General features: G+C 42.8%; 1 protein-coding gene across 4 annotated transcripts in view; it reads left to right on the top strand.

Moving 5' to 3' along the window:
• The window catches only part of nav2a (neuron navigator 2a), a 369,482-nt gene that overhangs the window by 155,877 nt on the left and 189,039 nt on the right, over positions 1–24,566 (top strand). For all 4 annotated transcript variants that reach the window (XM_067994109.1, XM_067994108.1, XM_067994107.1 and 1 more), the window contains 3 exons: positions 1,076–1,188; positions 12,433–12,541; positions 18,158–18,547. In XM_067994109.1, coding sequence (XP_067850210.1) covers positions 1,076–1,188; positions 12,433–12,541; positions 18,158–18,547 — 612 coding nt within the window. The remainder of the gene's footprint in view (positions 1–1,075; positions 1,189–12,432; positions 12,542–18,157; positions 18,548–24,566) is intronic.

Here is a 24,566-nt window from a genome sequence, read left to right as displayed (position 1 = left end):
TTAAGGATACTATCACCCAGACTTCTGATTGCTCACCAGTGTCCTCTGGTGGATAGTGCACGTGTGTGGACATCTGATGATGACAGGATTGGGTCTCGTTGTGGTGTCCCCCCAAATTGTGTGGATACTCCATGTTTAGGCTCACACTTGAAGTATGACCTCTTTGGCAAGGGTACTGAAGGACTGCCATCAACAGGGAACTGTACCCTATCATGAATCAACACCTTCAGAAGAGAGGGGGTGGGGGACAAAATGAAACCAAAATTTACCACAGGAGCAAGAATTCAGTGTTTGCTTTTGCCCAGAATAAAGTGCAAACGTTTTCAACAAAATATAGAAAGAACCATTGATTTACCTCGGTACTGCCTGGAATCTCTCTCTTTGTGCGGTGATGTGCATATATGTCCTAAATGAGGCCCTCCCTCTTCCTTATCAAATTGCCTTGCCAAGACTGCTGTGCAAACAGGGCAGCTCCGTTCTCATGCAGCGAGGAACTACTTTGGAGTAGCTCCCAGTTCTCTGTGCAGCTGGTTCTTCTGACCTCATTATTTTCCCTTTCTGGTGAAGGCAGAAAAGTGACTATACTGGGAGAAAAAAAAACAGGCTAGAAACCATTGGGGAATAATGGGTAAGGTGCAAGAGGTGGTGTGATCGAGTCCATTCAGAATGGACATGTCCTTCCTTCCTGCTTGTACAGAAGGTGTGAAATGAAGTCGTTATAAAAGAGAAGACTGAAAGGCGAGGGGAAAAAACAATCAGAATAGAAATATAATCAACTTGTATAAACAAAATTCAAATAGCCTTTCTAGTAGGTGTCTTTTAAAAAATACTTTAACGGTTTAAATTTTAAGGTGGTAAACCATTAAATTCATTTCTATTGCAATGCATGGGGTAAAAAAAAATTTGAATTGTACTGCAGTGACTGATTTTGCATGCAAGTAACAGGTTTACCTATGGTTCACTGCATTTTTCTGTTTCTGTACTATTACTTCATAAGGGACCGATGAATTATGCAGTCGGTCTGCTGTTCACTCCATTAAAGCAGGTTTATATTTGTGGTGCCTTGTTTTTTTAGGTCACAGACAGACAATGAAGGAAATGTGATGACTGAATCTGGTACAGGGGGAGTGAACATGGATACTGTTCTATGCAGCAAAAATGGACAAACGTGCATAGAGGATCAGCCCGGTGAGTGAAACTATCTTTTACGTACATTAAAAGGCTGTAACGTTAAAAGAATAAAGGCTGGAGTTTGGTAACTTCCAATTTTAATCCTACAATTTTTGCAGCATTGTGCAAACATGCATCTTCTGTTGTCTAATGTAGCTTTGAAATTTTGATGCTAAATAGCAGAAATAAAGATAAGACTGTTACACTTCAAATTGTACCCTTATGAAAAGAAACTTAACAAATGCAGCATGCTTAATACATAGAGATTTTACAGTTTTGCTGCTTGGTTAACTGTTATCAGTAACTCGCAGTTTGTGCAGTGACTGCCTAAGTAGAAGATGAAAAAGTGATTTAGAAAGGTTACCCCCCCAGCCCCACTCCCAGAATGTCCATCAATGATTTTGAATGGCAATGAATTTTGAACTGCGTGCATGAATCCTTGTAGGTTGGCAAGATCCTAGGATGTATCTCTGTCTGGGACCAGGCACACTTCACATTGTGAGCCCAATGTCTTGAGAATTTTTATTCTAGATTTTTTTTCTGTATATATTTCTCATTATGCTACTTCTGTTGCTGGGCACTAAAAACATTTTTTAAAACCTTTACTGCATTGATCAAACTATTTTAGTTTGGGCAGCTGACACTGCCTTTTGGAGGCTAGAACGGGGGATCCTGGGAGATGAATATTTGAAGAGCTCCCCAGGATTGTCAGTATTTGCAGGGGGTCCCCCACAAACATTTAAAAAAACTTTGCCAGTAACAGGAAGCAGTGATTTTGCTGCACATTCTCCCATTGCGCTTGCATTAACCTCTGTGGTTACTGACATTGTCAATGCTTTTTGCTTAAGCACTTTATTGGCCAGCATTGATTTTAAACAAAACAGCATTTTATTCAAGAAGAGCTGCTGTAAATTTTATCTGTTTAAAATACCTTTTATTTTACAATTTTTTTTGTCAATTTTAACCCCCCCCCCCCTCCACAAGACATTGACTCTGTTGGGTTACAGTCCCATGTACTTTGGTTGATCGCCAGTACCTTGTTCAAGTGCCCATTCTTCATATTTGAGCCATGACAGTGAGTTCTGGCATGTTATTTAACCATGGGGCATCACAGCTGAATGAGATTGTGTCCACAAGTTCTATTGGAAGTTGCTAGATAGCAACAGTGAGAAACCTGCCCATTTTTTTTTCTTTCCCATTTTCTCCGCCTCTAATTCAGGGACGTTGAGGCCAATTGTCTCCCCAGTGGACGTCAGCTAACTCAGCACCAACTGGGGATGGAACCTGCTGCTATCCTGGCCTGCATGGATTAGCTGTTTAAGATTACTGAGCCACTGGGGAACTGTTTCATTCATTTTTTAAGAAGATTCAGGGAGCACTGCATGATCCTCCTCTCCTCCATGCTTCCCAAGGGCCTGGAAGATTAAGAAAAATAACATTGAGCCTATTTGGTTTGTCCCTGTGCATGGTGACGCATTGGAAATAAGGTCAGGCTTAATGGTGAGACGCAGACCTGTGAAAGAAAATATGCAGCTACAACTCCATAATGTGTAACCAAGCCAAAACAACAGGCCTAGCAAAATTGAAGTGAATCTGATGGCTTTTGTTCCTTTTTTAAAAAATATATATAAAGTACAGATTTCATTGATTCTGGACGTAAAATTTAATGTAAATTGTTAAAAGTAGTGCCACTGCATTTGTAATCTAAGTTAACAGCAAAATATTAGGGCAAATAAACTAAGGAATAGCAGCCAAAGGGAAGTCCAGAGGCACCTTGGGAATATATCCAGTGATGTCTGCTGGTAAAAATATTTCTTTGAAAGTCATCATGGTTAAAATCCTTGCTGACTGCATAACAACAACAACAGCAACAATAACAATTTGCATTCACATAGCGCCTTTAACATAGTAAAACTTCCCAAGGCGCTTCACAGCAGCATTATCAAACAAAATTTGACATGAGACACATTTTTTTTTATTTGTTCATGTGGTGTGGGCTTCGCTGGCAAGGCCAGCATTTATTGCCCATCCCTAATTGCCCTTGAGAAGGTGGTGGTGAGCTGCTGCCTTGAACCACTGCAGTCCATGTGGTGAAGGTTCTCCCACAGTGCTGTTGGGAAGGGAGTTCCAGGATTTTGACCCAGCGACGATGAAGGAACGGCGATATATTTCCAAGTCGGGATGGTGTGTGACTTGGAGGGGAACATGCAGGTGGTGTTGTTCCCATGTGCCTGCTGCCCTTATCCTTCTAGGTGGTAGCAGTCGCGGGTTTGGGAGGTGCTGTCGAAGAAGCCTTGGCGAGCTGCTGCAGTGCATCCTGTAGATGGTACGCACTGCAGCCATGGTGTGCCGGTGGTGAAGGGAGTGAATGTTTAGGGTGGTGGATGGGGTGCCAATCAAGCGGGCTGCTTTGTCCTAGATGGTGTTGAGCTTCTTGAGTGTTGTTGGAGCTGCACTCATCCAGGCAAGTGGAGAGTATTCCATCACACTCCTGACTTGTGCCTTGTAGATGGTGGAAAGGCTTTGGGGAATCAGGAGGTGAGTCACTCACTGTAGAATGCCCAGCCACTGACCTGCTCTTGTAGCCACGGTATTTATGTGGCTGATCCAGTTAAGTTTCTGGTCAATGGTGACCCACAGGATGTTGATGGTGGGGGATTCGGCGATTGTAATGCCATTGAATGTCAAGGGGAGGTGGTTAGATTCTCTGTTGTTGGAGATGGTCATTTCCTGGCACTTGTCTGGCATGAATGTTACTTGCCAATTATCAGCCCAAGCCTGGATTTGTCTAAGTCTTGCTGCATGCAGGCACGGACCGCTTCATTATCTGAGGGGTTGCAAATGGAACTGAACACTGTACAATCATTAGCGAACATCCCCATTTCTGACCTTATGATGGAGGGAAGGTCATTGGTGGAGCAGCTGAAGATGGTTGGGCCTAGGACACTGCCATGAGGAACTCCCGCAGCAATGTCCTGGGGCTGAGATGATTGGCCTCCAACAACCACTACCATCTTCCTTTGTGCTAGATATGACTCCAGCCACTGAAGAGTTTCCCACTGATTCCCATTGACTTCAGTTTTACATGGACACCTTGGTGCCACACCTTAGTCAAATGATGCCTTGATGTCAAGGGCAGTCACTCTCACCTCACCTATGGAATTCAGCTCTTTTGTCCATGTTTGGACCAAGGCTGTAATGAGGTCTGGAGCCGAGTGGTCCTGGTGGAACCCAAACTGAGCATCGGTGAGCAGGTTATTGGTGAGTAAATGCCGCTTGATAGCACTGTCGATGACACCTTCGATCACTTTGCTGATGATTGAGAGTAGACTGATGGGGCGGTAATTGGCCGGATGGGATTTGTCCTGCTTTTTGTGGAGAGACATACCTGGGCAATTTTCCACATTGTTGGGTAGATGTCAGTGTTGTAGCTGTACTGGAACATGAGATAATCAGACAGGTGACCAAACGCTTGGTCAAAGAGGTAGATTTTTAGGGAGCATCTTAAAGGAGGAGAGGGAGGTAAAGTGGCAGAGAGGTTTAGGGAGGGAATTCCAGAGCTGAGGGTCTATGCCAATGGTGAAGCGATTAAAATCGGGGATGCGCAAAATGCAAGAATTGGAGGAGCGCAGAGATCTCGGAGGTTTGTAGGGCTGGAGGAGGTTACAAAGGTAGGGAGGGGCAAGGCCATGGAGGGATTTGAAAACGGACGAGAATTTTAAAATCGAGGCGTTCCGGAACCGGGGGCCAATGTAAGTCAGTGAGCACAGGGGTGATGGGTGAACGGGACTTGGTGCAAGTTCGGATACAGGCAGCAGAGTTTTAGATGAGCTCAAGTTATGGAGGGTGGAAGATGGGAGGCCAGCCCGGAGAGCATTGGAATAGTTGAGCCTAGAGGTAATAAAGGCATGGATGAGGGTTCCAGCAGCAGATGAGCTGAGGAAGGGGTGGAGACTGGCGATGTTACGGGGGTGGAAGTAGGTGATCTTGGTGATGGAGCTGATATGTGGTTGGAAGCTCATCTCGGGGTCAAATAGGACGTCAAGGTTGCGAACAGCCTGGTTGAGCCTCAGACAGTGGCCAGGGAGAGGGGTGGAGTCGGTGGCTCCGGAATGGAGTTTTTAGCGGGGACCAAAGACAATGGCTTCGGTCTTCCCAATATTTAGTTGGAGAAAATTTATGCTCATCCAGTATTGAATGTCAGACAGGCAGTATGACAAATGAGAGACAGTGGAGGGGTCAAGGGATGTGGTGGTGAGGGAGAGCTGTGTGTCGTCAGCATACATATGGAATCTGACGTGTTTTTGGATAATGTCGCCGAATGGCAGCACGTAGATGAGAAATAGGAGGGGGCCAAGGGTAGATTTTTGGGGGACTCCAGTTGCGGGAGCATGTAGGGAAGCCATTGTATGTGATTCTCTGGCTACGACTGGATATATAAGAATGGAACCAGGCGAGCGCAGACCCACCCAGCTGGACGACGGAGGAGAGGCGTTGGAGGAGGATGGTGTGGTCAACCATGTCAAAGGCTACAGACAGGTCGAGAAGGATGAGGAGGGATAGTTTACCACGGTCACAGTCACACAGGATGTCATTCGTAACTTTGATAAGGGCCCATTTCAGTTCTGCGCGGGGCGGAAACCTGATTGGAGATTCAAACATAGAATTGCGGGAAAGATCGGCATTGATTTGGGAGGCGACAGCACGTTCAAGGACTTTGGAGAGGGAAGGGAGGTTGGAGATGGGGCGGTCGTTTGTAAGGACAGAGGGGCCAAGGGTGGGTTTTTTGAGTAGGGGGTGATGACGGCAGATGTGAAGGGAAGGGGGGCAGTACCTGAGGAGAGAGAACTGTGAACAATATCAGCTGACGTGGGGGCCAGGAAGGGAAGTTGGGTGGTCAGCAGTTTGATAGGAATCGGGACGAGGGAGCAGGAGGTGGGTCTCATGGTCAAGATGAGTTCGGAGAGGGCATGAGGGGAGATAGGACAGAAACTAGAGAAAGATGCGAGTTCAGGGCTAGGGCAGGGTGGAACCTTAGGGGAAGTTTGGCTTGGTGGGCTAGGGGAAGGGGCGGAAGCAGCAGAGGCAGCTGAACAGATAGTCTCAATCTTAGTGACAAAGAAGTCCATGAGCTCCTTGCACATGTTGTTGGAGGTGAGGGTGGAGGAGGCAGGGGAGAGGGGTTTAAGAAGACCGTTCGTAGTGAAGAGACGTCTGGGGTTATCTTTGCATTCCAGGATGATCCCGGGATAGTGAGCAGTTTTGACAGAGGAGAGCAGGACCCGATAGTGCTTCATGTGATCCAGCCAGATCTGGTGATGAATGGCTAAACCAGTTGTCCATCAGAAGCATTCAAGCCTGCATCCTTTGGACTTAAGGGAGCAGAGATGAGGGCCATACCAGGAGGAACGACCAGGGTGAGAGAGCGTAATGGTTTTAATGGGGACAAGGGCATCAAAAGTGAAAGTGAGGGTGTAATTGAGCAGGTCGGTAGCTGAATGGAAGGCCAAAGGCTGGATAGTTGGGAATTTGAAAGTGCAGTTGTAAGTGACTTGGAGAGGAGAGTTTTTTCCAGGGGTGGACACAGAAGGAAGTGGGGATGTTGGTGGAGAGGGATACAAGGAAGTGATCAGAAATGGCCTTATCCATGATTGACACGATGGGAGTAGAGAGGCCATGTGAGGTGGCCGTGAATATGGGTAGGGGAATTTACATAGATGCTTTTTACTGTGTTTTTCCTCTATAACTGAAGCTCAGATATATTGGATTGTATGATAGTTTTAAGTAGAGACTATTTTTAGGAGGTGGGGAAATTTCATTGAAGTATCTATAAAAATTGGCTTTTTTGCTTAATTTCTCTACAAATTCAAGAGAAACGTGTTCATCTTTCATGTAAGAATATGTTTTTTTCTTGTCAAGCTGTTAACTACAATGATGAATATGAACTATTGTTGAAATTATTATTTACTGTCAAGGAATCTATTTATCCTTGAAGGGAAAATACCACAGGACTCTATGGGCAGCTCAATGGAGATGCAAAGGCATTCAATGATCTGGTACTGCAATACACAAACAGGAACGGTCTACATTTGATCCCTGGTGTATGCTGAATTAATTGGTTGCAGCCAAGGCAGTGATGGAGGCACCAATTTTGGCATATTTTAAGAAGGGCAAGTACAGTCCCATTAACCCAACCTCAATAATTGGAAAACTTATTAAATCAAGAACCAGAAGTAGAATAGAAGACTGTACTTGCCAAGTCACCTTTCTTGGAACATAGTAACTACATTTGCCATTTTCCAGTCACTCGGAACCTCCTAAGTGTTCACTGATTCCCTCAACACGACCATTAGTGTTCCACAAATTTCCTTTCTTGTCTAGGTACCCTGTAGTAAAGTTTATCTGGATTGAGGAATTTAGTGGTTTTCAGCAACTTGCATGAGAAACTCCTTTTATAAATTAAGGTCAATGCGTATCATGGATGTTTATTTATCCGTGGGTCAGGGAAGGAAACAGAGCGCTGTTGTAAGAGGAGTGGGTCCACGTGAGAGAAATAATTGTGTTGGGTATTACGGGGGTTTAAGCTTGATGTCCTCTTCTCCTGGTACATATAAATGACCTGCATTCATCGGTAGATAAATATTTGAAATGGAGGAAGCTACATGGCTGTGGATAGAGAGCAGGGTAGTGGGAGTAATTCTCGATTGCTCTTGGAAAAATCCCAGCACAAACACGATGATCTGAATGGCCTCGTTCTGTGCTCTAAACCTCGATGGTTCCCTAATTCAGGATAAAATGGTACTCTTACTCATGGAATTTCCTGTACAGTAGTGAACTCCTGGAAGATCATTTCTGCCAGAGGCTTAATCCTGTGTCAAGAGCTGGGGGCTTAATATGAATACTTGACGAGAGCTTCAGTTGTTGAGTTGGACTTTGTTTTCTGCTAATGCCTTTGTTTGTCCTGTTTCAATGGGAAACCCTCCTCCTCTTCAGTTTGGCTCCTGCATCAATTGAACACCATCACATCTTTGAGCTGGAGGAGGCTCCAATAACACACCATTGTTTTTTGATAGCAAGACTGTCAATTCACAGAGAATGCTGGGGACTCCTGTTTGTAAGCCCTTCGTTCCCTGTCCAGTGATAACAGTTGACTTGATGGCTCCAATAGCTGCTGAAACCATTATTAGGTAATGGATGTTTTTTGGCTAAAAATATCACAACAATGTAAAGCTTGGATTTTATTAGATGTAACTTTAACAGGGAAAATGACAAACCTAACTATATTGAAAGGGTTCACACTTGCACCCCTCCCCAATTCCCACACCCATTTTATAACAGCATAACCTCTGAATTACTGTGAGCAATGCCACAGGATATATGCTAGCACCTTTAAAACTATTTTGGTTCTCTTCAATTTAAAAAAAACATTTCTGTCAAACTTTTAATGGATGTAAAAGTAAAAGTACTGTTTAGTAGGTTTTGAAATGTGCGAAACCATTTTTCGAACGATGGTGCTTTTTTGGAAATGCTGTCCAAGTCTCATTTTTATCTCTGACATCTCTTACTTCATTCAAATGAAAATTGTTGTGAAGTTAGCATTTGCATCTACTCTCTGCAACACCGATTATAATTTGGGACCACTCCATCCTAAATTAATTCATGCCATTGACTTTATATTTTTAACTCTTGACAATTTTACAGTTTATTTTTTTAAAAACCTTCAGAAGCCGGAAAATATTTTTCAGAAAATGTTGATCATAAAAAGTACTTCGCAAATTCCCAGATCCAGTTTGATTGCAAATGGAGAGAAAACCTAAGGTTGTCCACTGATTTTTGTATTGTTCCTAATGACAGGAATCCATTCTCTGACCAAGAAAAAAAATATTTGCAGTTTCTCTCTTTTTTGTGTGGAGGGGGAGGAAGTGGGGAAGATACAAAAAAGCTGTGGCAATAGATTCTTCAATAGAGCAGGATTCAGTGCATTAAAGGTACTGAATGGATGTTTTGTAGTCTGAGGTTTGGCTAGCTCTTATTGTGCCCTTTCTAGCTGTTTGTGCCATGGCAGTCTTTAGAGGAAGACAAATAAAAGTATGGAAAAGAGAAACACCAGATGAATATTAAGCGGTACGAGGACTCAAAGCAGGCCTTCGTAATGACCGGCGTTGTTCTCTGTGTGCCTGATCCAAGCACACAACAGGCATCTTTTTGCCATCAGTCATTTTAGATACGAACTGAAGAAGCCTGGAGAAAGGGAAACCAATCCCTTCGAAGCGAGGTCTGCAGACCCAGCTGAGAAGTTGCTGTCGTCTTTAGTTTGAACCAGATACTGTGCAAAGAGGTCGCACTTGTACATTTGTAACCTGGAATGCGATGTTTAGTTTCATAGCATGCTGAAACTTCTTCTGAGAGTAAAGACAAACCAAATGTGTGTTACTTGGCATTTAACAGTATTGCAACGTGCACCTCAAATTTCAATAACCGACCTTCAGCCAGGACAATTAATTAAGAAAAGGGAAAAGGGCCTGTATTATTGTTCAAGAATGCAGCAACCAAATGATAGAAACCGCTTTTATACGTCTAAAAACCCTGAGCTTTATGAAGTAAGACCAAAAAGTTCAGTCGGCAACCCTCTGCTTTCTTGGAGTTATAGCCGTCCTGTGAGAGAATCAAAGCTGTATTACAAACCAAGAGGAGGAGATGAAGTGAAGCCTCCGACCACTGCTATGAAGCTAAACTCTTCCAAGATTTTGAGGAAGGCACTTGGGTCAGAAAGTGGATATTTAGGTCGGTGCAAACCTGGATCCCGAATGAGCAAGATTCCAATGATGTGTGGATTGAAAAACAGACCACAGGAGCAATTGACTAAATCAGGATTAAGCAAAACTGCTCAAGAGAGGAGCATGCACATAGGTAGAAGCAACGAGTTGTGTCAAGTGCATGTTCAGCACACGTGTGTGTGGGAAGGTATTGCTCGTGTCAATGAGCAGACTTTGCTGACTATGCTAGATGTTTATCAGAATCTCAACAGTAAGTATAATAATGCTGGAAATTAAAACTGAAGTTATAACATTTAATATGCAAATAAATGTTTGAAGTCAAAACTATTTAGCATGTAGCACCGCAATTAAGTGACTTTGACTAGGGCCGTTTCAGTGCTGTAGCAGGGCCGGAAACCTTATTGGAGTGCTTTAATCATGGAGTTATGGGAAAGATGGGCATGGATTTGGAAGGCAACTTTCAAAGTTCAAGCACTTCGGAGAGGGAAGGGAGAATGGAGATGAGGTAGGTTTGTAAGGATAGAGGGGATCGAGGGTGGGTTTTTTGAGGAGAGGGGCGATGGCGGTTGTGAAAGGGAGGGTCGCAGGATCCGAAGAGAAGTGTTGAATCATAGTTGCATAGCCTGCTGATTCCCACGACCTAGGATCACTCCTGAAGAATGTACATATTAGTAAGATGTTTGGCTGCTGACCGCCGTGGAACCATATTCCTAACCCCAGGTGTTCAGGTTAATTTTACACCTCCTCCAACTGAGAGCAGCTACCTTAACATAGACCACAAATAGAACATGAGACCTTGAGAAGAGAAGGAGAGAGAAATTGGGGAAAAATCTGTTGAAATAATACACACTTCACCCTCATTTAAACAGGCTCTGTGGGAGGCAGACACATCACAGGAGTAATGTTTATAGCTAAGACCCTTCTAGTAAAGACTGGGGGGTATGTATAATCTCACCAATATAATTATAATTTTGGTTTCCTCAGGTGACACTTTACATTATTCTCAAGTTCAGGATTTCCCCCACTATGGTCCTAATTGAGATCAGCTAACTCATTATTGACCAAAGGCTAAATCTGGAACCGCCCTGTTCAGTGCAGTGCATTTTACCAGTGGGCCAATAGGAGAGTTCAAGAAGGGTATTCAGCTGTAACGTACATGTTTCTTTGCATTTTCATTCTTTTCCCTTTGCTCTCCAAACAGTGTGACTTTGGAAGCCATGTTTTGATGAAGTTAAACTTTTCAGCTCATCAGTTCAGCCAAAGTACCAGCAGTTGTTTAAATAAGTATTTAACAACACCACACTATTGTCAGTTGTGATCACTGGGTAATTGTTTTTGTAACTCCGTTTGTTAATTCAACAGTATGTAACTGAGCTGCACAAGAGATGCCAGGTTTAGATCCCATCCTGTGCTGCGTTAGTTGATCTTAGACAGGGTGTTAGTAGGGATGCTGCAGTTGGTCTCAGCATGCAAGGGTCGTTGAGAGGAATTTAACTGGGATTATTGCTTCTGATTGCTGCCCAGTGATCCCAGCTGGAAATTGCGTGTGTGGGAACAGGATTGAGCTTGTCGGCGATCCTCTGATCAAACAGCCTGCCAGTGCTCAATGTCTTAGCTCCCATCCAGAGAATGGCCACTGGTGAAGTATGAGATAGCCAGCTGGTGCCTGTGAAACATTTCCCAGCAAGAGTCACTGGAATCAGGAGGGGAGAAAACTGGAGAAGGAGACAAAATTGCTTTTGGACCGTATAGGTCCATTTTGTAATGAAGTTTCACACAAGGCTGCCAGTAATAGAATACCAGTGCTGACAATATCTAATGGCCGAGCCTAGTGTCATTATAAATATGTAAATAATTTTTGACTCCCCGTCAATAGAAATGTGTGTAGAGGCTTCCCTCTTAGCTTGGTGGATGGTGTAAAATAGGAGTATAAAGTCATAAAGGGCTAGAGGGCACCGGAGTGATTTGATCTCTGATATATCTCTTTTCCCCCTTTTGGGGCAAATGCCTAGTATCCAATTACTGATGGGGTGACCAGGATGGGTTAATCATAATGCTGCAAATTATGGGCATGAGCCTGGGAGTGAAACTGGATGAGCTGTCAAATCACTGTGAAACTTCGAGAGGGTATAAAATATAACATCTAGACGATATTGCAATAAAAACGGACAGCATTTGAGAATCGTAGTTTGCAGCTGCGTTTACATAAAAAGATCTGAAATAAGTTTTACGGTTCTGAATAAAATACTGTAGAAAAATATTCTATTTTTAGATATTTATATGTATGCTATTGTGTGGTTAGTTTTTTTGACAATTCAGTTTGTTATTGAGTGATACTTTGAGACACAACCAAAGATGAAGTCTTAATGACATTAAAATATAAAGGAACACAATGTAAATTTCACAGACGTTTTTTGAAATTTTTATTTTCAATAGACCGAGACTGTCCTGAAGCACTAAATTTCAAATGTCTTTCTATCTATAGGGGAGGACCCAGAGACTCGAAGATTACGGACTGTCAAGAATATTGCTGACCTTCGTCAGAACCTGGAGGAGACCATGTCCAGTTTACGAGGGACACAGATCACACACAGGTATGAAATATCTTAGTGCATGGTTTTCTTTGTCATATGCACTCTCTTGGCTTCCCATTGTGTTGAACAAAAGAATAAAGTAGACAGTGAGTACAAAACTCCAACTGTGAATCTCATTACATCAGCATTACTTTGTTGGAGTGTTACAGTGTACTGATCAAAAGCAGCACTTTTCTGTTTTGTAAGGAAAATAATTTAAAGGCTGCAAATGCTAATGATGCCTCATGAGGTTAAACATACAGCGAAGCTAAATTGTTAATACAGGTTTTAAATAAAATGTAAGTGCCTAACATGAAAAATTTTAGAGCTTACACGGAGCAACTGTCCTACAGAAAATTTCAAGTAACCTGGAGGAAACCATGTCCAGTAAAAGTACAAGTTGTTTAAGGGAAAAACAATTTATATCTTTTCATATAAATATCATAGCAATTTGAAAGAGATTAAATCAACATTAGAGACAGTTAAAATAAACTGGAACAAGAAGAAGGAATTAACATTTATAAGAACGTAAGAACATAATAAATAGGAGCAGGAGTAGGCCATACGGCCTCTTGAGCCTGCTCTGCCATTCGATAAGATCATGGCTGATCTTCGACCTCAACTCCACTTTCCCGCCCTATCCCCATATCCCTTGATCATCTTCGAGTCCATAAATCTATCGATCTCAATTTTGAATATACTCAACGACTGAGTGTCCACTCTGGGGTAGAGAATTCCAAAGATTCACAACTCTCTGAGTGAAGAAATTTCTCATCATCTCAATCCTAACTGGCCGACCCCTTATCCTGAGACAATGTCCCCTGGTGTAAAGCCGTGAAGGGCGACAGGAGCGCACTGGATTGATTTGATCTTTGATTTTTCCCTTTCCCCCTTTTGGGGCAAATGCCAAGTATCCAGTCACTGATGGTGTGACCAGGATGAGTTAGTCATTATGCTGCAAAACATGGGCATGAGCCTGGGACCGAATTTGGATGTGCTGTTAAATCACTGTGAAACACCAGAGAGGGTATAAAATATAACATCTGGATGATATTGCAATAAAAAGGACAGCATTTGAGAATTGTTCCTTTGTAGTTCTGTTTACATAAAAAATATGAAATAAGATTTACAGTTCTGAATAAAATACTGTAGAAAAATATAGCAACTTTCATGTCCTCAGGATGTCCCGTAGCACTTCACAAACATTGATTGCTTTCAAATGTAGTGACCATTATTATATTGGCAAATGTGGCAACCAATTTGCACATAACAAGGTCTCACAGACAGCAGTGAGAAGAATGATCAGTTCATCTGTTTTGGGGTGTTGGTTGAAGGATTGTTATTGGCCAGGACACCAGGAGAACTCCCCTGCTCTTCTTCGAATAGTGCCATGGAATTTTTACGGCCTGACAGGCCCTTGATTCAACATCTCATCCAAAAGACAAATCCCTAGTGTGATGCTTAGCATCTTACAGCACAGAAGGAGGTCATTCGGCCCGTCGTGCCTGTGCTGTCTCTTTGAAAGAGCTATCCAATTTAGTCCCACACCCCAGTTATTCCGCATAACCCTGCAAATTAGTCCTCTTCAAGTACCTGTCCAATTGTCTTTTGAAAGTTCCTATGGAATCTAATTCCATCACCCTTTCAGGTAGTGCGTTCCAGATCTTAACAACCCACTGTGTGAAAAAATTTCTCCTCATCTCCCCTCTAGTTCTTTTGCGAATGATTTTAAATCTATGACCTCTGGTTACCAGCCCACTTGCCAGAGGAAACAATTCTTCCCTACTTGCTCTATCAAAACCCCTCATAGTTTTGAATACCTCTATTAGGTCTCCCCTTAACCTTCTCTGCTTTAAGGAGAACAATCCCAGCTTCTCCAATCTCTCCACATAACTGAAGTCCATCATCCCTGGTATCATCCTGGTAAACTTCCTCTGTACCCTTTCCAAGGCCTTGACATCCTTCCTGAAGTGTGGTGGCCAGAATTGTACACAATACTCCAGCTGAAGCCTAACCATTGATTTGTAAAGGTTGAGCATGACTTCCTTGTTTTTGTATCCAATGCCCCTATTTACAAAGCCAAGTATCCCATACGCTTTCTTATCAACATGCCCTGCCACCTTCAAAGATTTGTGAATGTGCACTCCCAGATCCCTCTTCTCTTGCAACCCCCTTAAAATGCTACCATTTACTGCCTCTCCATGTTGATCCTCCCAAAGTGCATCACTTCACACTCACCCGCATTAAATTGCATCTGCCATGTGTCTGCCCATTTCACCAGTCTGTCTATGTCCTCCTGAAAAGTCTGCTACTATTCTGCTCACTATTTACTACGTTGCCAAGTTTTGTATCCTCTGCAAACTTCAAAATTGTACTCCCTATACCCAAGTCCAGGTCATTCATATATACAAACAAGGAAAGCAATGGTCCTAATATTGACCCCTGGGGGACCCCACTGCATAAATCTCTGCAGTCAGATAAACATCCATTCACCACTACTCTCTGCCTCCTATCCCTTAGCCAATTATGTACCCAAGTTACCACCGTTCCTTTAATACATGTGCTTCTATTTTCCGGATAAATCTGTTATGTGGTACTTTATCAAATGCCTTTTGAAGGTGCATATATACAACATCTACTGCACTACCTTCATCAACCCTCTCTGTTACTGCTTCAAAGAACACAATCCGGTTAGTCAGACGCAATTTTCCTTTAACAAATCCATGCTGGCTGTCCCTTATTAACCCATGCTTAACCAAGTGAGAATTAATTTTGTCCTTGTAGTAGTCTCTAGTAGTTTTCCCACCACTGATGTTAGACTGAATGGTCTGCAGTTACCAGGTTTATCCCTCTCCCCTTTTTTGAACAGGGGTGTAACATTTACAATCCTCCAGTCCTCTGGCGCCACTCCCAGGTCCAAGGAGGATTGAAAGATTGTGGTCAGTGCTTCTGCTATCTCCAACCTTGCTTCCCTTAGCAACCTAGGATGCATCTCATCTGGACCGGGTGACTTGTTAACTTTGAGTAATGCCAACCAAGTGGGGAAAGGGCGGGAAAGTGGAGTTGAGGTAAAAATCAGATCAGCCATGATCTCATTGAATGGCGGAGCAGGCTCGAAGGGCCGAATGGCCTACTCCTGCTCCTATCTCTTATGGTAACCTATTAGCACCTCCTTTCTATTTATTTTTATTCTATCCAATATCTCTCCTCCCCCCCACTGCACTGCGACATAAACTTTATCCTCTTCTTTTGTGAAGACAGATGCAAAGTACTGATTCAGTACCTTCGTCATGCCCTCTGCCTCCACAAGAAGATTTCCTTTTTTGTCCCTAATTGGCCCCACCACAACTATCCTTTTACCTTTATTATGTTTATAAAAGATTTTTGGGTTCCATTTTATGTTACTCGCTAATCCTTTCTCATATTCTCCCTTTGCTCTTCTTCTATCCTTTTTCAATTTCCATCTGCACTCTCTATATTCTGCTTGATTTTCGACTGTATTTTGTACCTGACCTGTCATTAACCTCCTTTCTCTGTTTTATTTTAACCTCTATTTCCTTTGATATTCAAGGAGCTTTGGATGCCCCACCTTTCCTCCTTATGGGAATATGCTTGGTTTGTACCTGAACTATCTCAGCCTTGAAGGCCTGTCATTGCTCCTTTACTGTTTTCTTGGCCAATCTTTGTTTCCAGTCCACCTGTGCTAGATCCCTGTCCAAATCAGTGAAATTGGCTCTCTTCCAGTTGGGTATTTTCACTGTTGATTTTTCATTGTCCCTTTCCAGAACTACTTTAAACCTAATTATATTATGATCACTATTACCCAGATATTCTCCCACTGAAACACACTTCACTTGCCCTACTTCATTCCTACTGCTTCCTTCCTCGTTGGGCTAGAAACATGCTGATGAAGAAAGCTCTGCTGTACACATTTTAGGAATTCTTCAACCTCCTTGCCCTTTACTCTGTTTTTCTCCCCAGTTTACATTAGGGTAACTGAAGTCCCCTACTATTACTAGTCTATTATTTTTACACTTCTCTTAAAGTTGCCTACAGATTTGCTCCTCCACCTCCTTCTCACTATTTGGGGGTCCATAATAAACACCCAGCAATGTCACAGTTCCTTTTCTGTTAACTCTCACATCGTTCACCTGACGAAGGAGGTAGCCTCCGAAAGCTTGTGAATTTAAAATAAAATTGCTGGACTATAACTTGGTGTTGTAAAATTGTTTACAAATAGCTTCAGTATTTGAACCCTCTAGTATATTGTCCCTCTGTAGAACTGTAATATTATTCTTGATCAATACTGCCACCCACCCCCCCACCTTCTGCCTTTCTTCTTTCTCTATCCCTCCTGATTATATTGTAGCTAGGAATGTTTAGTTCCCATTCATGCCCTTGTTTAAGCCAAGTCTCCGTTATAACCACTATTTCATACCCCCATTTGGCAATTTGCGCCTGTAGCTCGTCAACCTTATTTGTAACACAACTTGCATTAACACACGTGCATTCCAACACCATGCTAGTTGGCTTGGCTTTTTTCCTCCATCTAATTCCTGCTCTTTCTCTACTATTTTTTGCTAGTTTTCTATGCACCTTGTCTCTCTCTCTGCTGTTGTGACCTGGTGCCCCTCCCCCTGCCAAATTAGTTGACCCCACAACCTTCCGACTCTGAGGCAAGAGTGCCACCACTGGGCCAAACTGATGCTTAAATATCTTGTCTGGAGTTCTGACCACACAGGTTAATATCAATAACTCTTCTATGTAGAATCTGAACATGATTGAGTTGTCAATCAGCACACGAATTGGGTTTGAATATTTGTCAAACATGTCCAGAATGATCACTGAACCAAGTCTGTCAGCCTGACCAAAAGAGTTCAGCAAAAATAACAGGAAATAGTTTTGTTTTATCCACCTCATCAACTTCAAAAATGATCAGATAAAAAACAAATACTTCATATTATTTATTTTGAGGGAGGCATCCCATTATTTGAGCTGATGAAAGGTCATCGACCTGAAACATTAACTCTGTCTCTGTCTCTCCATAGATGTTGCCTGACCAGCTGAGTGTTTCTGGCATTTTCTAGTTTTTATTCCATTCTTTGAATACCTCTCTCTTAATGACATTAATTTAATTTTTATTTTTTTGTATGGTCACTTTTGAAGTTGATCAGGTGATTAAGCCAAAAATCATTTTTAGATTTTAGGCCAGTTCAATACATCGCTGCCTTCAGGCTTGTGGGAATATGACCTCTGGCAATGCCTGAACACTCCAGCAGTTTCGGCCTTGCTACCTTGGCTTCATGCTGAATGCCATTCCTTGGTCTATACATTTGCCTTGCTGTGCTCTTTGTAATATCAAGCTGGATTCTTTTTTTCCTGTGAATGTTTTGAAGAATCCACTTGTCAAACTGAGTGCACTGACCATTGGTCCATAGGTTCTTTTGTGTGAAATGATATTAGCAAAGCAGAAATTGGACCCCTAGTGTTACACGTCTCTCCTGCACTTTGCAATGAACGTAAATAACACCAGTCTATGATCTGGTGCCATTTTGGCAATTGCTTATTTTGCTTCACTTAAGTTTTATTTGACTAGTTTTGTTGCTCTCACCTAAAAGAGTTTTCTTTTCTTTTTAGCACTCTGGAAACAACGTTTGATGGCAGTGTTACCACGGAGATTAGTGGCCGCAGTATACTCAGCATGACAGGCAGGCAAACCCCATTGTCATGGCGACTTGGCCAATCCAGTCCTCGCCTCCAGGCTGGCGATGCCCCATCAATGGGGAACGGATACCCTCCACGGGCCAATGCCAACCGTTACATACATCCCGAGTCGGGCCGCTATATGTATACTACGCCTCTCAGGAGGCAGTTGGCATCACGCAGCAGTAATGTATGTCACTCAGATATTCCTGATAAGAGTGGTGATGGCATGGATCTTGAGGGCATCAATATGGATGTAGCTGGATACATGAGTGATGGGGATGTCCTGGGCAAGAATCTACGGACTGATGATATTGCTAGTGGGTAAGGAGATTAAAAAAATATATTTTCTAATATTTTTATCCTATTTCCTAATGAGATGCAAAAAGTGAGACTCATGTTCAGTACTGGGCAAGGAGAAGACTTGGGTTGTTGAATGGACAGTTTGGTTTTTGGTTAGTGTCTGGATGTTTTTAAAATGAAAACCGATTGTCAAAGTTTCATTTTTAAAATTGGAAATCCTTTTTTTTAACCACTCACTTTTGTGTCTTTTGTTGTGGAGACATTTGTTGTTAAGATTTCAATGAATGTTAATGATCCAGCTCCCCCTTGATGGTTCAAATTGCAGAACCAGTGTAGCCAGGTTCAGTTCCCACGCTGTGCAGAGTTAGCTGACCTCTGCTGGAAAGTGCCAATGTGTGAGTACCAGTGAAGATAGGATTGAGAGTGGCCATGGGTTTCCCACAGTCGAATAGCTTGTCAGCACTCGTTGCCCAGGCTCACATTTGATGAATAATACTTTGGTTAGGCATCAGAGGGTGCCCAGTACCCATGGAACCATGTCACAGCAGGAATCAAAGCCTTCTTTGAGGAATGAAAATTGGCAAAAAGAGAAGTATTTTCATTGTCAGCAAAGCCAACGTCAGAACTCAAGCCATGATACCAGCCCCGTTCCTGCCCACTTGTTTGGCTTTGGATTTAGCAACAATTGATAATCGTAGACATTGTCATTTCTGCTCTGCGATGCATAAATAAAATGCAGTTGGGAGGTTTAAAGTTGTGTTTTCAATGTAGCCCTTTCATCTCTGTTGCATGTCAATGTGAGGAGATTATTGCCTAACATTCCGTCTCCTCTCCTGGAGGCATTTGGTTCCACGGGTACTGGTTGCCTCTGGGACCTCGCCCAGATGGCCTTTATGCATTTGCAAGCCCTGGCAGTCAGGATTGGCAGACTGCTTGACTGTGGGGGCATCAAGACCAAGTTCAGTCCTGTCTTTGCCTGATGTTCACACGTGCACAGCAGGAATCACTGGATAGCGTTTAGGTACAGCAGCACTGGCCAGTTTTTCACTCCCTAACCTGAAGACACTAGTATCACTAACGCCACTGGGATCAGCTAACTCAGCACTGACTGGGATCTAACTCGGGCCTTGCTGATCTGGATGAGAGAGCTACTGACTAGATAAATTTGCTGATTCAGTTGGAGAGCTTCTTGCAACCTTTCTTAATGTAATAGTCTGGCGTTGCCACAAGGTGGCAAGAAATGTATTCTTTGCCTTCTGTGTATTGATGTTCAGTGTTGTATACAATCCATTCTAGTAAATGATCGATAACTAGAACTTCCAGTGTGATTCTTCTGGGGAGTAAGCAATCTTTGGGGAAACGTTCCGAGTGATGCAAGTTGCAAATCTATTTAAACATATAGAGGGTGAATTTCCTCGGAGTTAAGGGAATTATGTTTTTCAGCCCCGAGGTGTCTTGTTCATCAACAGTGCTCAGTGCCTTTACATTGAGTATGTACTCCCATTCCTTGTTTTTCCTTCAAAAATATATTACCTCATACTTCTCCACCTTACATCACATTCGTGGTTGTGAACAGTCTGGTTCAGCCTGAGACAGTGGCTGGCGAGGGAGGTGGAATCGGTGGCGAGGGTACAGAGTTTGTATCAGGGGCTGAAGGCGATGGCTTCAGTCTTTCCGTTATTTAACTAGAGGAAATTGCGTCTCATCCAGTACTTGGATGGTGAACAAGCAGTCAGATAAGACAGGCAATGGAGGGGTACATTGGGTGTTGTCAATGTACATGTCAAACCTGACCCCATGTCTATGGATGATGTTGCCAAGAGGCCCTTTCATTAACTCACATCTGCCCACACTTCTACCTATTCCACTAAGCTATGTCATTCCTGATGTCTTTTATTGTTGTAGCGCGCTGTATGTCAAACATTCTTCTTTTGTATGACAATTCATCATGTTTGAAATTAGATACTGCTATTGAACCATGAGGGCCATTACAACCTGATCCTGTCCTTACCTGACGTAGAACCTGAAACCCTCCTGGTTACACTACTCATACAAATGTGTTTTTGCTGAGGAGACCTAAAATAGCTGAAACAGTTTTATTTTCAAATATGTAGCTTTGTCATTGACCTAATAGGAAACTTTGCATACCATACACCGCTTTTAATGTGTTTGAGGAGCAAGATGACAGTTAGGGGAAGCAGCAATATGAGGATGTCTTTTGACAGAGAGTGGTTTTATGTTATCGATTTCCCACTGTTCCTGTTCAGTAAGTGTGCGTTCTGTACACTACTCTGCCCTTTTTAATTTTCAGTCGGGTTCCAGTCATGCTGAGTTCTGCTATGTGTTGCAGAAACCCAATTTATTAATGGAAGGAAGAGAAGAACGTGCATTTATATAGTGCCTTTCATGACCTCATGAAGTCCCAAAGCGCCTTACAGCTGATTAAGTACTTTTGAAGTGTAGTCACTGTGGTAATGTAAGGAAACACGGCAGCCAATATGTGCACAGCAAGGACCCACAAACAGCAATGAGATAAATGACCAGATAATCTGTGTGTGATGTTGGTTGAGGGATAAATATTGGTAGGACACCAGGAGAACTCCCTCCCTCTTCTTCGAAAAGTACCATGGGATCTTTTGCATCTACCTGAGAGGGCAGAATGACAGCACCTCTGACAGCACAGCACTCCCTCAGCACTGCATTGAAGTGTTAGTCTAGGATATGCGCTCAAGTCTCTGGAATGTGGCTTGAACCCACAACCTTCTGACTCGAGGAGAGAGAGCTTTCTCTGAGCCAAGGCTGACACTTAATAGAGCGATGGGTTTCGCAACACTGATATTCCACATAGCCCTGTAAATTTTTTCCCTTCAAGTATTTATCCAATTCCCCATTGAAAGTTACTATTGAATCTGCTTCTACCAACCTTTCAGGCAGTGCATTCCAGATCATAACAACTCGCTGCGTAAAAAAATGTTTCCTCATGTCGCCTCTTAGCCTTTCTTCTTGGTCCATCTCGGTTTCACATTAGACCTGCACTCTCCCCACCTTCTGACATTTGAAAGACCCCAACTTCTTTACGTTTGCCCCATTCCAATGATATTTTACTGCTGGGTTCTGACATTCCCCGCCCCCCCCCCCCCCCCCCCCCCCCACCACCACCAGTCCTCAAATTCTAATTCTTTATCTTCTATTGCTCCACTGACCGAGCCCCAGTACATGTCTGCCATCAGCCACCACCACTCACTCCTTTTTGTCTTGATGTGTCTCACCAGCCTTGCTCTTGCTCTGCTGCTTCTCTGTGCATTTCAGCTGCAGAGAACCAAATTTCAACTCAAATGTAAATATGGATGATGATTTACATTTCAATGGAAATTGATATCAGGTTTCAACAGAACAGGCCTGTGTGTGATCAGCAATAGAGATGACATTGAAATGGAATGTCATTGAATAATCATGGCAATGTTAACGAGGGAAGAGAAAATGTACCAAAGGTTGACGGGCAAATTTTGAAACCTTAATACAGTGCATTAAAATGGAGAGCGTTTGTTGTAATGTTAATTTAGGTACATAAAGAAAATGCAGACCACCTAAAAGTTGGTATAAAGGCTTCCCCAGTGATTTATCCAGCGAGTAGTTGAACCACAGAGACCAGAAAGGTGAAATAAAAACAGAAAATGCTGGAAAACACTGCAGGTCAGGCAATATCTGTGGGGCGAGAAACAGAGTTAACATTTTAGGTCAATGGCCTTTCATCAGAAAGGTTCCTGACTGGTGATCTCAGCGCAGTGGACAAGTGGTCTCACCGCTGGGGTTAAGGAGGGGAAAATTGCACAGGGTTGTCACTCCTAATTTTGTCTCTTTCTCGCTCTCTCTATCCTCTCCCCCTCCCCGTCAGATAGGATTGGGCTCAGTGGTAACATTTTCCATGGGTGCTGAATCCACCCCTTTATTTAACAACAACACATGAGTAAGATCTAAATTGGACTATAGGAAGAGCGTTTAGTTCTACTGCAGTCCTCCTATCGAAGGTGCACGAGGAAGAATCTTAGAATAGTACGTGGAGGTTGTGGGTTTGTGAGTGCCACTCTGCAGGACTAAAGCTCTAAACTAAAAGTGCCTAAAGAAAGGTCAAAATCCAGCCTTATTTCAACACTTACAATGACGTTAGCTCTCACTTAAAGATCTGAAATAGAACGTTATTTGTAATAAATAATACTTGCATTTTATAGCACTTCATGTTGAAACATGTCAAAATGCTTCACACAATAACTTACTTTTGAGGTAAACATGATTTAATGGATGGAAGATTATGTGGGTCACTAATCAGGTACACTGACCTCCATACCCAAATTCCTGATAACATTGTTCACCTCAAAGTGCAATTACTGTTGTTGTGTAGGCAAATGCCAAAACATTCATTCAATGAGTAGATTGTCCAGTGTTTCTATTAGCTTTTACTGCAATGAAGACAATATTTGCAGACCAAGAATAAACTTCTAAAGTATTCATCATAGTTTGCCAAAAACAAATAGGTCTTTCATTAAAAGATATGGCAATGTCTTGAACTATAGCTTATTATGTCTTTGCAAAGAATTGCAGGCAGCCTTTTCAAACTGATGTGAATGTGGATTAGGGTTGCTAACCCTTGAGGATTGTCCTGGAGTCTCTGGAATGAAAGATTAATCTCCTAAGCAGCGTAGGGAAAAATAATAGGGGCATAAAAAAAATTGTTTCTTTTTTTCATTTTCTTAGAACACTTTTATTCATTAGTTTTAAAACTATTGGAGCTGGGGGGGAGAAAAAGGCTGTTTGACTGTGCGGCATCAGTTTGAGGCAGGTCATGTGATGAAACCTCCAGCAATACGTCCAACCAGAGTTGGCAACCCTAATGTGGCCATGGGAATCGACTGTTGTTGAGCACCCTTTGTATTCGTGTTTCATTTTAAAAAGTACAAATAAATCATTTGAAGGGTAAGCTTTTAATTGGAAAATCAAGGTAAATGGCCAAAGCTCATACCTGGTGTTTTTAAAAATGTACATTTCCAGATACAGTCACGCACGCCAAGAAAGAATGAAAACAGCAAATACTATCTCCCTTAGTTTTCTTCCTTTCTCACCTAAAAGTATCGACTGTTCCTAGGGTGCGGGTTCCTCGAATGCCAACAGCCCCTTGGTGCCTTGCCAAAGTAGCCCTTTTCTCACATGCAAGTCCAGGCAATAAATTTTGGCAGCCTATTCAGTTGTGGAAGGCATTGTAACTGAACCCAATCCCAACCTCATGCATCACCCACACATGCACACTTTCCAACAGGAGTCAATGGACAACGACCAGGAGTGAGAAACTTGACTGATTTTTACCCTCCCTAGTGCAGGGTAATGTGGCCAGTTATAATCCTCCTAACTGCACTCCCAGCTGAGATCTGCTGATTCAGGACATGCTGAGTGTTACAAAAGACAATGCCATTGCTCACTAATTGTAAACAATTTTACAACACCAAGTTATAGTCCAACGATTTTATTTTTAATCCCACAAGCTTTCGGGGGCTTTCCCCTTCCTCAGGCGGTGTGGAAGTGACAATTTCGAATCCTTCGCATTTTAAGATCACATAACAAAGCCTGGTGATTACTGCCCGTTGCCAAGGCAATCACAGTGAGCAGACAGAAAGGTGTCATCCAAAAGGCCACTGAATATACAACCCCCCCAAAAAAAAGAGAGAGAGACAGAACGAAGACAGTCAATGACCCGTTATATTAAAAACAGATAACATTTGTTCGCTGGTGGGGTTACGTGTAGTGTGACATGAACCCAAGATCCCGGTTGAGGCCGTCCTCATGGGTGCGGAACTTGGCTATTAATTTCTGCTCGACGATTTTGCGTTGTCGTGTGTCTCGAAGGCCGCCTTGGAGTATGTTTACCCGAAGGTCGGTGGCTGAATGTCCATGACTGCTGAAGTGTTCCCCGACAGGGAGAGAACCCTCCTGTTTGGCGATTGTTGCGCGGTGTCCGTTCATCCGTTGTCGCAGCGTCTGCATGGTCTCG

This window comes from Heptranchias perlo, chromosome 12, assembly GCF_035084215.1.
Source record: "Heptranchias perlo isolate sHepPer1 chromosome 12, sHepPer1.hap1, whole genome shotgun sequence".
In the NCBI taxonomy this organism is placed as follows: Eukaryota; Metazoa; Chordata; class Chondrichthyes; order Hexanchiformes; family Hexanchidae; genus Heptranchias; species Heptranchias perlo.
The sequence above is the reverse complement of the archived record's forward strand: the minus strand, read 5'-3'. Positions and strand labels throughout refer to the sequence as shown.